Source organism: Podarcis raffonei, chromosome 1 (genome assembly GCF_027172205.1).
Source record: "Podarcis raffonei isolate rPodRaf1 chromosome 1, rPodRaf1.pri, whole genome shotgun sequence".
Classification (NCBI taxonomy): Eukaryota; Metazoa; Chordata; class Lepidosauria; order Squamata; family Lacertidae; genus Podarcis; species Podarcis raffonei.
This window is the reverse complement of record NC_070602.1, coordinates 32,117,436-32,132,110: the sequence shown is the minus strand read 5'-3', so window position 1 is coordinate 32,132,110 and position 14,675 is coordinate 32,117,436. Positions and strand designations below refer to the sequence as shown.

At 38.5% G+C, this 14,675-nt stretch overlaps 1 protein-coding gene across 1 annotated transcript in view; it reads right to left on the bottom strand.

Annotated features, from left to right (window-relative positions):
- Positions 1–271: 271 nt before the first annotated feature.
- Positions 272–14,675, bottom strand: part of SEC23A (SEC23 homolog A, COPII coat complex component) — a 32,216-nt gene continuing 17,812 nt past the window's right edge. The window contains exons 13-20 of the mRNA XM_053379960.1: positions 14,340–14,446; positions 13,191–13,344; positions 11,953–12,030; positions 5,388–5,549; positions 5,027–5,113; positions 4,190–4,345; positions 3,038–3,103; positions 272–1,503 (exon numbers count right to left, since the gene is read on the bottom strand). Coding sequence (XP_053235935.1) covers positions 1,414–1,503; positions 3,038–3,103; positions 4,190–4,345; positions 5,027–5,113; positions 5,388–5,549; positions 11,953–12,030; positions 13,191–13,344; positions 14,340–14,446 — 900 coding nt within the window. The 3' untranslated portion in view covers positions 272–1,413. The remainder of the gene's footprint in view (positions 1,504–3,037; positions 3,104–4,189; positions 4,346–5,026; positions 5,114–5,387; positions 5,550–11,952; positions 12,031–13,190; positions 13,345–14,339; positions 14,447–14,675) is intronic.

Here is a 14,675-nt window from a genome sequence, read left to right as displayed (position 1 = left end):
GGCAGTTCAAGTTAGGCAAATTCTTTGAGAAAAAGGCCAATGTGTTGGTGACAAGAATAGACATACTGTTCCCAGAGTCAATGATGCTAGGTAACTTTTTTTTCCTTGCACTTTAGTGCTGAGACCCATCTCAAGGGCTAGAGGAAAACATTTGGGAGTATGTAGTTTGAGCTCAATTCAGGTCCTTTTGCTCAAACTTACACTAGTCAGCAACAGCCTGCCAAGTGTGTTTGTGAGTTCTGCTAGGGGAAACGGTATAAGATTGTTTACATATAAGAATACGTTTTTTATTTATTAAATGATTATAATCAAATTCAGCTATTGCATATAGACATGGGCTTACAAATGCAACCATCTGTTCTATACATAAAAACTTTTATTATTAAAAAGCAAATATATTTGTTCTCAAGGAAACAAAGTTAAAACTGAGTATTACCAGATTTATTACAATTATGGTGTGTACTGTGTAATACTGCTTCAACAAGAATCATAACCTGCATAATTTATAACAAAACAGAAGCAGAACAAAAAAACAAGCACCACACAATGTCATAACATTATATGGCTATAATAAAATAAGCATACTTTACTTATGGAAATAGGCAGCAATATGTTTTTGTTTATGGTACTATACTATGTGTTTTTCCCTGTGTAGACACTGTAGACAGGTGCAGGACATCAATTTTTCTCCTCTGTTTTGAAAACACCCAGATTTGATAATATTTTAATTAAGTGTAGTAATCACAGGCCTTGCCAGATATTATCCAAATGATTGTCAAATTGTAAACTTTGGATAACAATTGACAATTTTGTTTCAATTTTTGCTTGTTAAACTTCACTTAGAAAATATAGAAAAGATTTCCTAACAAAAAACCAAACAAAAATGAACACTTACTAAACCATCAACATACAATTGATTGCAGAAAATAAATATTTTTCGATTTCAAGAAATTGGATTTATAGCATTTTATAGTCAGTTTCTTTGTTCTTTTCTAGCCAAGAAGAATAAATATGAATATGCCAGAAGGCAAATCATGAAAGCCCATTACTGACAATAGACTTTTTTTTTTACAACATTTAGTGTTTCTGCAGTGCAAGCCAGAATAATAATTTCGACTGTTCAAATATAAAAGATAGTACAAAGTTATAATCAATGGACTAAGACAAATTACAGTATCATGGAAACCAAAAAAGCTCCCCCCCCCCCCCCGAATTATATCCCAGTTTGGTTTACTTTTCCAAACTGTAGTTTGTACTTAGGCCTTTGATATGCTCTTTTTCCGAAAACTATACTACTTTAAGATGTAGTTAGGCAGCTTGCAACCCATCAGAGCATTTGTTTTACAAGTACATCAAATGGAAAATAAAGCTGAAATGTTGATTCAGCTAATCAACATCTGTTGCACTCCACACTTAGGCAGCACTTGATACAGCAAGTTTCTTCAAATGATCCATGAAAACCTGCAAACTGACATCGTCTGTGAGAATGGGTGCTCCAGATTCCTATAAGAAAAGGGAAAGCGTTAGAAAATACGTCAAATTCATTAAGCAAAGCCAAAATATTCCATGAGAACATGTACTATGAAAATCAGTAAGTCTAATCACTGTAATTAAGTAACCAATATACCTCCACATTTCCCTTTCCTATTAACATTTCCCTAGACAATTAACAGCTGTTCCAATAGGGGCAACGGCAGTCGCAAGGAGGAAAAATGGGCGATCAATGGCTTCTCCTAACTGGCAACTGTCCCCTCAGCAAATATAGAGAGGACAGGCAGTAGAAAGGAACAAAGAAATAAGAAAGAACGCAGAGAAGGTTCAAGGCACAAGAGGAGCAGAAAAAGCAAGAAGAGAAAGACAGGATTTTATTTATTTTTTACGAAGTAGGGAAAAGTTGACAAGAGAAGCAAAGCGCAGTAAACACACACACAGAAGAACCGCAGGAAAGAAATGGAAAATATTGAAAGGAAAAAAACAGTTAACTGACAGGAACAGAGTCGGGAGGACGAGCTGTTTCACCAAGGCAGGAGAGAAAAAACTGAGGGGATTCACTCCAATTCTGCTCTCCTGCCTTCCTCACAGCTTGTGATCATTACCCAACCCAGTTAACCCTTCCTTATCCCACTGAAAAACAACTTCTGAACCTGGTGTTATTAGTTTTACCTGGAATGTAGGAATCTGCCACATAGCAACTCAGATGCAGTCGTACCTTGGTTGCCAAATGCCTTGGAACTCCTATGTTTCGGCTCCCAATCAACTGAAAACCGGAAGTGAGTGCTCCATTTTTCGAACGATTTTCAGAAGCTGAACGTCCAGTGTGGCTTCCGCAGCTTCTGATTGGCTGCAGGATGCTCCTGCAGCCAATCAGAAGCCACGCCTTGGTTTTCGAATGGTTTGGGGAGTCAAACGGACTCCCGGAATGCATCCTGTTCGAGAACCAAGGTATGACTGTAATTGGCCCACCTTCCTCAATATTGTCTGCACTGTATAGTCTACATTGTCTATGATAAGTAATAGTGATTCTCCAGGGTTTCAGGAGTATTTTCCTGCGACCTTTTGAATATTAAGCATGTGAACTACTGCCATAGTCCTAAACCCTCCATGAATCTGCTAACCTTTCTTTAAGATCCAATGGTAATGAATTTCATAGAATATAAGCTTTTAAGCTGTCTCTGCTATTCGGTTTCATCAACAAAACTGGCTTTAGTACATTTTCTACTGAGAACAATCTTCACCTCTACCTAATTTTTTTAAGGCCTTTGAATATTTTGTATCCTATCAAAACTCCCAGAAGGAGAGAAACATATTGTTTCTAGGCTGCAAGAAATACTTATTTTTAAGGGCAACAAAAAAGCAACATAGCATTTCCTTAATCTGAATGGCAACTTCTAAAAATACTGTATTGTTTTTGACATACAAGTTTTAATATTGGTAATCGCTCCCTATTTGATTAACTATCAAATTGTTTTATGAGAATTAAAGCAGGAAACATTATTTCTATTATCTTAGCCTTTTGGTTAATCCACCTGAAACTTACCTGACCCCAGGCATACATATTATTGTGGGTCTGAGAGGGATTCACTTTAGAAAGCAGAAAACGAGCCTTTAAACAAAAATAAGGAAAATAAAGTTATTCTAAATAATTTTTACAGTCCAACAAGAATGCACTTTATTTACACTCCAACAAGAATGACCATCATGTGATCTGCCCTGAGTTGCCTGTTATATAGTCTGCATTCACAGAATCATAGCTTTTATTTTTTTAAAAGCATTCAGCTTTTGTTAAGTATGAAATATTAAAAAGTGCTAAGTGAGCAGCAACAAGGAATAAATGTACACAGCCCTACCACGTATAGTTTGGCTTGAGAAGACTGAATGAAGGTGAGCTATGTTCTGGGAGCCTATGCAAACAATAGTAAGGGGGTTGCTGTTTGTCTTGTCTAAATCCCACCAGAAAATGGGGGGTGGGTTTGAGTCATGAGCATCTAAAAGCAGCTTAAATCTTCAGCCCAGCACATGAGCCATCACATGGTCAGTATGCTAGAAGTTGAGTCATAATTCATACCTCTTTCAACTACATGAAACTTGAAAGTTTATTAATGCAAGTCCAATATTGATTTAGCCTGTCTTGCATTTAGCAAGATGATTCCATAAACCAGTGGTTTTCAACCAGTGTGCCATGGCACCCTGGGGTGCCCTGAATGATGGTCAGGGGTGCCGCGGGCAACACTGGCCTCTGTCCCTCTTCCCTTCCCTCTCTTCCTCTTGTGCCCTCTCATGTTTCTGTCTCCCAAAGGCTTGCACAGCTGTTTGCTGCAGCAGCTGTGGCTAAAAACTCCCCAGGCAAATGTTGCCTCTGGGGCTGGCCAGGGGGTGCTTCCCAGGCCCCTGTGGGGCAATGGGAGGAGGCACCTCTCTTTGGGGTGGAGAGGTAGCTCAGAGACCAGGGGCGGCAGCTGCAGCTTTCCAAAGGAGAGGCGAGAGGAGAGGAGAGGAGGCTGAGGGAACACTCCACAAGGAACGGTGTTTGAAAAAGGGTGAGAGGCTGCCAGCTCTGTAGGCAAGAGGTGACATAACTGAGCTCCTGAGCCCCACAGGGGTGCTGCAGAAAGAATGCAGTTGGTCAAGGGAGCTGTGGACCCCAAAAGATTGAAAACCTCTTCCATAAACTGAAGCAACAATGCTTTACCTGACTGCCTCCATGCTCTGTATCTATGTATCGTGGCATTGGAAATCTGGAATGAAGAATTTCCTGTGCATCATCTGATGGAGCCTGGAGCAAATGGCGGAAGTTTTCGTACTCTGGCATGTCCTGGTAGCCTGACTTGCGCCACTGAGCTATGGTCTATAGAGCATTAAACACACATTGTTTTATTCATCCAAACAAGTTTTATATAATCTAGTTTGAGCAGGAAGCAGTAAGAAATCTTAGGGAACAGGTCAGTTAATTAATGTTTTAGCAGTGATTTAATCACCAGAATTACACTATTGTAATTATATTTTTACCAAGAGCAAATAATAACTGTGATATTCCATTATGTTCTGAATAACAAATGCTCAATAGTTTCTCATTTTTCAAGCAGCAGCTCTGTCAAAGCAATCATACATGACACCTAGTGCCATCATCCTCAGTGGAAGTATGCCGTAGTAAGTAGTCATAGAATTGCCTACTTAGTGTTATTTGTTAACTGAAATACAAGAATGTATGTTTACTGACAATAGCAACTTCTGTAAATATAGCAGGTAGCGAACGTATTAGCTTTCAAGGCCTTAACCTATAAGGATTTTTGCACACAAGCACTTTCATAGAAAATTCAAGTACCATGATGGCCTTGAGAAGCTACCAATATGGACACATGACAGAGCTCTACCAAGCAACTCCACATGACAAGCAGCTCCTAAAACTGGACAAAGCATAAGAAATGGCCTCCAATACAGAGCTATTGCCATGTGTGGGTGACAGCCACTAGTTTTAATAAGTATGCCCAAATAGTAGGATATGGAAGACAAAGTGACTTGATCTTACCTCTCCATGATAAATAAGGATCTGGAAAAAGGTGTCCATGAGAAGAATGCGATCAGGCAGAATACTGCTGCTATCTAAAAGAACAGGCTAATATAAAAGGAGAAAAGTGTCTTAACTACATATACAAAACAGAGAAATCCATTTCTTAAAATTCAGCTTTCTCTGTTACATTTAGCAAGCCACATAACATGAGGAAGCAATTGCTCCCAAAATTTTCCTGTACAAAACTGCTTTACATTTAATTTAAAGCGTTAATTTAGTTTGAAATTATTTTCCCAACAATACACTAATGAGTCTTCTTCATTTTCAAGTTTTCTTTTTGCAGCTATTCATACACACTAGGTCATACACACCAACATACCTCTGGGGGTCCATTGAAAGAATAGGCATATAGAATTGGCTGAACCATTATAAGGGACTGAGTCAGATCTTGCCGCATGAAATGATGGCGATAGTAGGAACTTTCATCAGGACTGTTGTTGAAGACTTGTAAAAAAGGAGATCTTCTTAAATGGAACATAAACTGCAAAATAAAACAAACCAGAAATTCCCCCAATGTTTCTTGTCCACAAACCCAGCTGCATCAACAGTAGCAATGTTTCTTTCCAAAAAGATTTGATACTGGTTTATGTCACTGAGTTTAATGACAGCATCTAGCTTGTCTGGGACATAAAGAAAGACAACCTCCAAATTAGTAGGGTAACAATGCTGATAGCAAGGAAAAGACAAGGTGTTACCTCTGTGGCCAACAAAATGATAGAAAATCATAGGAAAAAATGTATTTCAATTTTGTCTGTTCATTGGACAGTAGTCTAATACAGTTGTGAAATGAGGTGTTTAGGGCTGCAAGTCCTGTGAAAATTGTTGACATTGCATGTAATTTACAACTTATGATTACTGCACTGTTATACTTGTATGTATGCTAGTGGTATAATATGCCGTTTTATGTTTAAAAAGTGCACATGCTGTTCTTGTAGTTGTTGTATACTTTTTCATTGTGGACCCAAATTGCCCTTGGTGATCTTTTTGCAGTTATGTTTTTTTACTGAAAAAGGAAAATTCTCAATGAAGGCATAATTTTTAAACATGAAAAATCACGTTATAGTTAATATCACACTTAGATGTTTACATTTATAGCATGGTTTATATTTATATAAATGTTCTCAAGTGTTTAAATTTATGACAGTCTTGTGGCACATTCGATCCCAAAACTAGAATGATTCCGTATTTTTTTAAAGTAGCGATTTAAAAGTCTAAGAAATTCAGAACAGCCACTTCCGGTCGGCGCCAGCGTCTAATGGCTGCCTCCTGCTGAGCTCCGCTCTGGGAGGCTGCTTCGCGAGTTCGGGTCTGACCGCTACGACGAAGCGGGGACCCCTAAAATCTCAGGCGCAGAAGCCTGAGAGCAAGGAGGCTCGGTGGGTACCTTAAGCGCCCCCCCTCACTGCAAAGGAGTCTTTTTAAAGGCTCCGGAGCGGCATCGGGGAGCGCGGTGCTGAGAGCCGCTACCCAGCCCGCGAAGTGAAGCCGTGCTGCCATTTGACGGAGAGCGTCGATTCCTTCCTGACATTCGGAACGTAATTGGATTATCCGTGAGTAAGAAGGAACAACAACTTCAAAAGAAAAACATTTAGAATTTGGCTGAAAACGGAGAAGGCAAAAAATAAGGAAGTCTGCCTTCCTCGAACTGCATGTAATTAAAGCAACGAAATAGGAGGCTGCAATTTGACAGGAAGCAGCTTTAAAAATTGACGGACTCAGACATTGGACTTAATCCCCCCTCTAGCAGGCAGGGGCAGGGGGGGAAGAATTTTGATTTGTCTTTCCTGCATGGAGGAAGCATAGAAGGGGAAATTTCTGCCGTTTTGAACCCTTGGGGAGGGCTGCCTGGAAAGTAAGCCACCGGGACTGAGAGCTGTCACTAGAGGCTTGCTACAAAGTTGGTGTTTTGCCCTTTTATAACAAGTAAAGACTCTACTTGCTTCAAGTCGGGTACTCTGGAAAGTTACAATTTGCTATTATTTGGATACAATTAACAACTGGTTATTACTTTTGTTACCTTTGAAGGGAACTCTTGTTGTTTTGCAATAGGAACTTTGGACTGCTCCCTCTAGAGGTTGCAGGGAAATTGCTATTATCTTTACTGCAAGGAACAGGCTTGTGGAATTTTCCAACTGAAAGTAATTCCCGTGGGAACGACCTTGGGATGAGTGGCCCAACAGAAGAGAGAATAACAACAAGAGCCAAGAGTAAAGTTGAACTTAAAAGAAGGGGGTCAATCACAAATCCAGCTGCAGCTGCCACAACTCTTTCTATGGATACAGTGACAGTGACACGGGCATTAGTTAAAATAAATGAATCTTTGGAAGTGCTCACAAAGCAGAGCACTGAAAATTCCAAACAGCTGTCTGAGCTGTCAACAAAATTGGATTTAAATACAGAGACAATAAATAAATTAGTCAAAGAAAATGAAATAACTAGAAAGATTGCGGAGGAGGCCAAAATTTCTGCAGAAGAGGCAAAAAATTCTGCAGAAACTGCACAGGAAAAATTGGTACCAGTCAGTAAAAAGCTGGAAGAACATGATGCGGCCCTGTCTTTAATGGAATTACAGAGGAAAAGTAGGAACTTGAGATTGAGATTGATCCCAGAAAATGAAAAGGACAATTTGATAGACTTTCTTACAAAATAATTTCTGGAATTTTGGCAGGACGATTTGAAAGAAGAGGAATTTAAGATAATAACTGCTTTCAGACTGGGCAGGAGACAAAACAGAAAGAGCCCAAGAGATTGCTTGATAATTCTGAGATCTCAGGAGGAGAGAGATAAGATATTAAATTTACATTTTCAAAGACCCCTTGAGATTGAAGATTTTCGTGTGCAGATTTTTAAAGATATTCCTAAATATATCCTGGAAGTGAGGACCTACTACAAGGATTTGGTCACCCTACTAAGAAAGAACAACATACCATTCAGATGGGAGTTCCCACAAGGCCTGTCTTTCAACTATAAGGGAAAGAAAATCAAGATAAAAACAGTGCAAGATAAAGAACAATTTTTGGCAAGGAACGAGGAGGACCTTTTGAAGGAAACGGTAGAACCTACGGACCTAGCAGAAGTACCAGACATTTCAAATCTATCCTTTGGGATCAAAACACCAACAGAAGAAGACTTGCTGGGAGCAGCTGGAGGAATAACTAAATAAATAACAAGATGTCTCTGCAAATTTTAAGCTGGAATTGTAATGGACTGAACCTCCCTAGAAAAAGACGTGAGGTTTTTCATATCTTGAAAAAAGAACAATTGGACTTGATTTGTTTACAAGAAACCCACGTGACCAGAGTTCATCGAAAATTACTTATTAACAAAAGATTAGGACAAGAATTTGTTTCATCGGACAAAGTGAAGAAAAGAGGAGTGGTAATTTATGCAAAGGAAAAGTTGGCTCCTAAATTTGTATTTAAAGATGAACAAGGAAGATATCTGGCAATTGAAATTCAAGTTCAAGGAGAAAAACTATTGATTATAGGAGTTTATGCACCGAATGAAGGGAAGTCAGAATTTTTTAAGAAATTGCATGAGACATTAATGGATTATTTGGATTATAATGTAGTTTTAATGGGAGATATGAATGGAGTGGTCTCTACAAATATGGACAAAGCACAAAGACAGGTGGTCTCCAAAGATGGGAGACTACCTAAGACCTTTTTTGAAATGACTGACAATATGAACCTGATTGACATTTGGAGAACAAGGAATCCTCTTGAGAGAGAGGGAACTTTCTTTTCTGAGGCAAAAATGACCTGGACTCGAATTGACCAAATTTGGGTAACTAGTGGAATGGCATCTAAGATAAAGAAAGTGGAAATCTGCCCAAAGACTTGCTCCGACCATAACGCCGTAAAGATGGAAATGAACACAACAGCTGGATCCTTTAGATGGAGGATGAATGACTCCCTGTTTAGAGATGCAGAGGTGTATAAAAAGGCCCAGAAGGTATTGAAGGACTACTTTGAGATAAATCTGAGAACACAAGTGGAAAAAAGAGTAATTTGGGACGCAAGTAAAGCCGTCATGCGAGGATTTTTAATACAACAGAATTCTATAAAAAGGAAGAGACATAATGAGAAGAAGGATAAGATCCTGGAAAAGATAAAAGAAGGGGGGGGGAAATTGAGATCCAAACCAAAGTCACATGAAATTTTGAGAGAAATTAAGTTTTATCAGAGACAATATATGGATTTGATGAACCAAGAGATAGAATGGAAAATAAAACAAATGAGACAAAAGTCATTTGAATCGGCTGATAAATGTGGGAAACTTCTGGCATGGCAATTGAAGAAGAGACAAAAACAGAATACGGTTACAAATCTAGAAGTGGAAGGAAAGAGCATTTATAAACCAAATGAGATTAGAAACTGTTTTCAGAGTTATTTCAGGAGACTTTATGCACAAGGGCCGGTGAATGAAAAAGAAATAGAAGAATTTCTTAAAAAATACGGATTACAAAAAATTTCTGAACAAAGTAAAGTGACTTTAAACCAGAAGATTACTGATCAAGAAATTGAGGGAGCCATTCAAAGTATGCAATTGGGAAACTCCCCAGGACCTGATGGGCTAACCTCCAGATACTACAAAGCTTTGAAAGAATGGCTTATACAACCATTGAAGGAGGTTTGTAATGAAATTTTAGAGGGGAAAAAGGCACCTGAATCGTGGAAAGAGGCTTATATCACTCTTATACCAAAGTCAGAGACTGAGAAGAATCAGGTTAAGAACTACCGCCCCATATCATTACTCAATGTGGATTACAAAATTTTTGCAGACATTTTAGCAAAAAGATTGAAAAGAGTTTTGGTGGGGGAGATTCATAAAGACCAAGCGGGCTTTCTTCCAGGAAGACATTTGTCAGACAATGTGAGAAATATAATAGACATTATGGAGTTACTGGAAGTTAATATTAATACTAAGGCAGTATTAATATTTGTGGATGCGGAGAAAGCCTTTGACAATATTTCTTGGAGTTTTATGAAAAAGAATCTCCAAGGGATGGGGGTAGGCCAAGGTTTTGAGAATGGTATAAGTGCGATTTATTCTGAACAAAAAGCAAAACTGATTGTAAATAATGTTGTTACAGAAGAATTTGCTATTGAAAAAGCAGATTGTGGACAAAATGGATTGTTTCAAGAGGTGGCAAAAAGATATATCTAGATTTGTCTGGCAGGGCAAAAAGCCCAGAATAAAATTTAAGATACTAACTGACGCAAAAGAAAGAGGGGGGTTTGCCCTGCCGGACTTAAAACTGTACTATGAATCAGCGGCTTTTTGCTGGCTGAAAAATTGGCTGCTTCTTGAAAATACAGATATTTTGGATTTGGAAGGGTTCAATAATAGATTTGGTTGGCATGCATATATATGGTATGACAAGGTTAAGATCCATCAAGGTTTTAAAAACCATATTGTTAGAAAAGCCCTATATAATGTATGGATTAGGTATAAAGATTTGTTGGAAAACAAAACACCCAGGTGGTTGTCACCGATGGAAGCTAAGGAAGTGAAAAAATTAAATATGGAATCCAAATGGCCGAAATATTGGGAAATCATAGAGTATGAGGAGGGAAAAGTTAAATTGCAGAGTTATGAGAAATTGAAGTCCAAAGTAAGAGACTGGCTTCATTATTACCAGATAAATGAAGTTTTTAAACAGGACAGGAAAATTGGCTTTCAGGTGGAGAGGTCGAAATTAGAAACAGAGCTTTTGGAACCCAGTACTAAGAATTTGTCAAGAATGTATAACTTGCTGTTGAAATGGAATACACAGGACGAGATGGTTAAATCAGCTATGATTAAATGGGCACAGGACATTGGACATGACATTATGTTTGCTGACTGGGAACAGTTATGGACCACCGGTATAAAGTTCACGGCATGTAATGCCTTAAGAGAGAATATTATGAAAATGATTTATAGGTGGTACATGACCCCAGTCAAGCTTGCAAAAATTTATCACTTGCCCAATAACAAATGCTGGAAATGTAATGAAACTGAAGGTACTTTTTATCACCTTTGGTGGACGTGCCCAAAGATTAAGGCTTTCTGGGAAAGGATTTATAATGAAATGAAAAAGGTGCTTAAATGCACTTTTGTGAAGAAACCAGAAGCCTTCCTCCTGGGCATGGTAGGCCAATTGGTGTCAAAGAAAGATAGGATGTTTTTTATGTATGCGACAACAGCAGCAAGAGTACTTTTAGCAAAGTACTGGAAGACACAAGAACTACCCACACTGGAAGAATGGCAGACGAAGGTGATTGACTACATGGGACTGGCTGAGATGACCGGCAGAATCCGCGACCAAGGGAAAGAGACGGTGGAAGAAGATTGGAAGAAATTTAAAGTTTATCTTAAGAACTGTTGTAAAATTAATGAGTGTTAAAATGTTTTGAGTAATGCAAAATAGAATTGCAGCGATAAACAATTGGATATGAGAAAAAGGACTTAAAGGAAGTGTTATAAGTAATTAAAATTAGGGGTTGCTGGAAAGATTTAAAACAGGGATGCAGAAAAAGGAGGTATGGGGAAGTCGCTGAAAGAAGGCTTAAGGAAAAGAAGGTTAAGAAATTATACGTGTTTATATGTTTGTTTTTGTATTGTTTTGTATTGTCTTTTAAAATGTGTTGGAAAATCAATAAAAATTTATTTTAAAAAAAAAATAAGAAATTCAGAACAGCCAAAGTTAAAAGGCTTAGAATGAGAAAAACTATTCAGTTTTATGTCGTACTGCTTCACAAATCCCAAAATGCTAGCATGAAGCAGAACTTTTTAAAAAATGCAATCTAATCAAGGACACTTGGACATCTTACAATAGAGTGAATATAAGCATCATACTGGATACAGAATCTTCTCTATTTCAATTCATTCATACTCACCTGTGGGTAAAGGGAAAAGGTTTCTGAAAATCTGAAGGAACTTGGATCATCCTTGTGATATTCTCCAAATTTCTGACACTGGATAAATTTTAAAAAGTCTTTTAAGTTTTCAGTGTGACACTTCAAATACTATCATGACATTTTCAGAAATATATACTTCTACTTTCACTACATTACAAAGCAACCTAACTTCACCGAAGTAGCATGGGGAGGCTTCAAAAATTCTGTTCAAGAGTGGCAAGTACCGGTACATAGTTACCATACATAGATCCCAGAATGAAATCTAACCAAAGTGCTTCATTCAATACCAAATGTTTAAGACCCACAGATTTTGTGGAAACATTCACATCAACTTTAACAGTTAGCAACAAGCTCAATGTTTGTATATTATTTTTCAGCTCTCAAAAGAGGGAGGAATACAACTGAGGCTTCCAGACAATTAAGTTTTACTTGAGCAGTATATCTATTGAGAAAAAACATGACTTTAAAAATTGTGGAGTGAAGTTTTGAAATGCAAGAGTTAGAGGTAATTATGACAAGCAAAACCTTTGGCTTATTTATGTTGGCACTTTATAGTACAGTGGTGCCTCGCAAGACGAAATTAATCCGTTCCGCGAGTCTCTTCGTCTTGCGGTTTTTTCGTCTTGCGAAGCACGGCTATTAGCGGCTTAGCGGCTTTAAGAAAAAGGAAACAAACTCGCAAGAAGCAAGCCCATAGGGAAATTCGTCTTGCGGAACTACTCAAAAAACAGAAAACTCTTTCGTCTTGCGCGTTTTTCGTCTTGCGAGGCATTCGTCTTGCGAGGTACCACTGTACAAAGTAGATCCACTGTGAAAAGCATTCTTTGTCATCCTTCTAATATCTTTCAACAAGTTCCTTTGCAACTTTATACACTGTATATAAGCCAGCCAAATTTACATCTAGCACTAGAAGTACATAGCTTAAAACTATTCAAAATATACATTACTCAAAATGTAACTATGCATCAGATTGCAGTCTTAGGAACAAACTAGATGTGGCGTCATTCACACAATCATCAGTTGCACAAATGTCTGTCCGTTTTTTAAAGTAAATAATAGGAGCAGTAGCCCATTCTGGATCAGGACCTCTACATCTGCTATTTGCACTGGGGGCAGAGAAGGCAAATACAAGTCCCAGGTCCGGTCCTAATCTCTCCCTAAATACAATCTCAGATGGGAGGAGGAATCAATATTTTCAAACATTTGTAATGTCTTACCAGTCTAATGAGCTGTCTGTCCAACCACCTAAGAACATCAGGTCCTTCCTCCGTCTCAGCCCTGTACACTGCCAGCCTGGCCATAAGAATGGCAGCCGCCTCCTGGTCAAAAGAAGCAGCGATGTTTTGAATCTGTGTCTGAGCATCAGCCCAACTGCAAAAGAATAGCATTTGTTTACCACACGTCATCAGAGAGAAGCAAAAATGTAACAGTTTAATAACAAACAGCTCCAATCCATGTTGCTCCTCCAAATCAAAACAAAGCTCCCTTACACAATTAAGAGAAACATAAAACATGCAGGAAGCTCACTTTGTTGCAAATACAACAATTCCTTTAGAGCCAATTTAGACATTATGCCAGAAGCAGGCCTTGCAGAATCATCAGCAATTCATGATCCCCTGAAGGAAAGGCATCATATAGCTCTCTGCACACCATGCTCTGAATCGTAATCACACACAGCACACCTCCATGGTTGCTAATGTGATCATGCATTTCTGGAGGTGTAGGAAACTGCAATGATTAGGTATCCAATTCAATTGGCACTGGCTGCCAATCTGCAATCAGGCTAAGTTCAAGGTGCTGGTTCTACCATATAAAGCCCTATATAACTTGGGATCCAGCTACCTAAAATAGTATCTCACCCTTCATATACTCAATCAATCACTGTGCATTCTGCAGTGAGGGCTTCCTGCAGATACTATCTCATCAGGAGGTACTTCTCCATATAGAAATGGGGCCTTTAGTGTTGTGGCACCTACTCTTTGGAATTCCCTCCCATTAAATAATAGACAAGCGCCGTCTTGTTTGCCTTTTCAGCCTACTGAAAAAGCTTCCCTTTCCAAAAAGCCTTTTAAGTGGAGAGTTCTTTCCCAGACCTCATCTGTACTGGATTTATGATGTTTTCATTTTCTTGTTTATGTGTCTGCTGCCCTGGGATTCTTTGGAATAAATAAATATTGGCAGATTAACAAAAATCAGGTGCTCTGCTGTGCATGATTCAAAGTGCTTTCCACTAGTGTAAAGTCAGCATTACATACAATGTCAGACCTTACATACATAAGGTCTACTTTCTAAGCAAAATACTGTTTGTTAAACAGTGTGCATACCACACAAGTATCTAGAATAGCACATCAGAACTTAGGGCTTACTTTCTGGCAACAGTGGTCACTCTGATTCGTCTCTGTCCACTCGAATGCTGGTACTGAGTCACAAACTGGATTGCACCTCGCCCACCCTGAGGAATTGGAGCATTGTGCTGTTTCGAAGGGTAAATGGTGAAGAGATTAAATTGAACAGAATCACAGGAAAGTTGTGCAGCATGATCACTACATTAAGAATCCCATCACTGCCACTGTCAATTATATAATTAGAGGTGATTTGTCAGAAGCTACTTTAATAAGTGCAATATGCTGTACAAATATGAAAAAATTATTAAAAGGGAAGGTGAGAGATTGGTTGCATTATCATCAAATAAATGAAGTGTT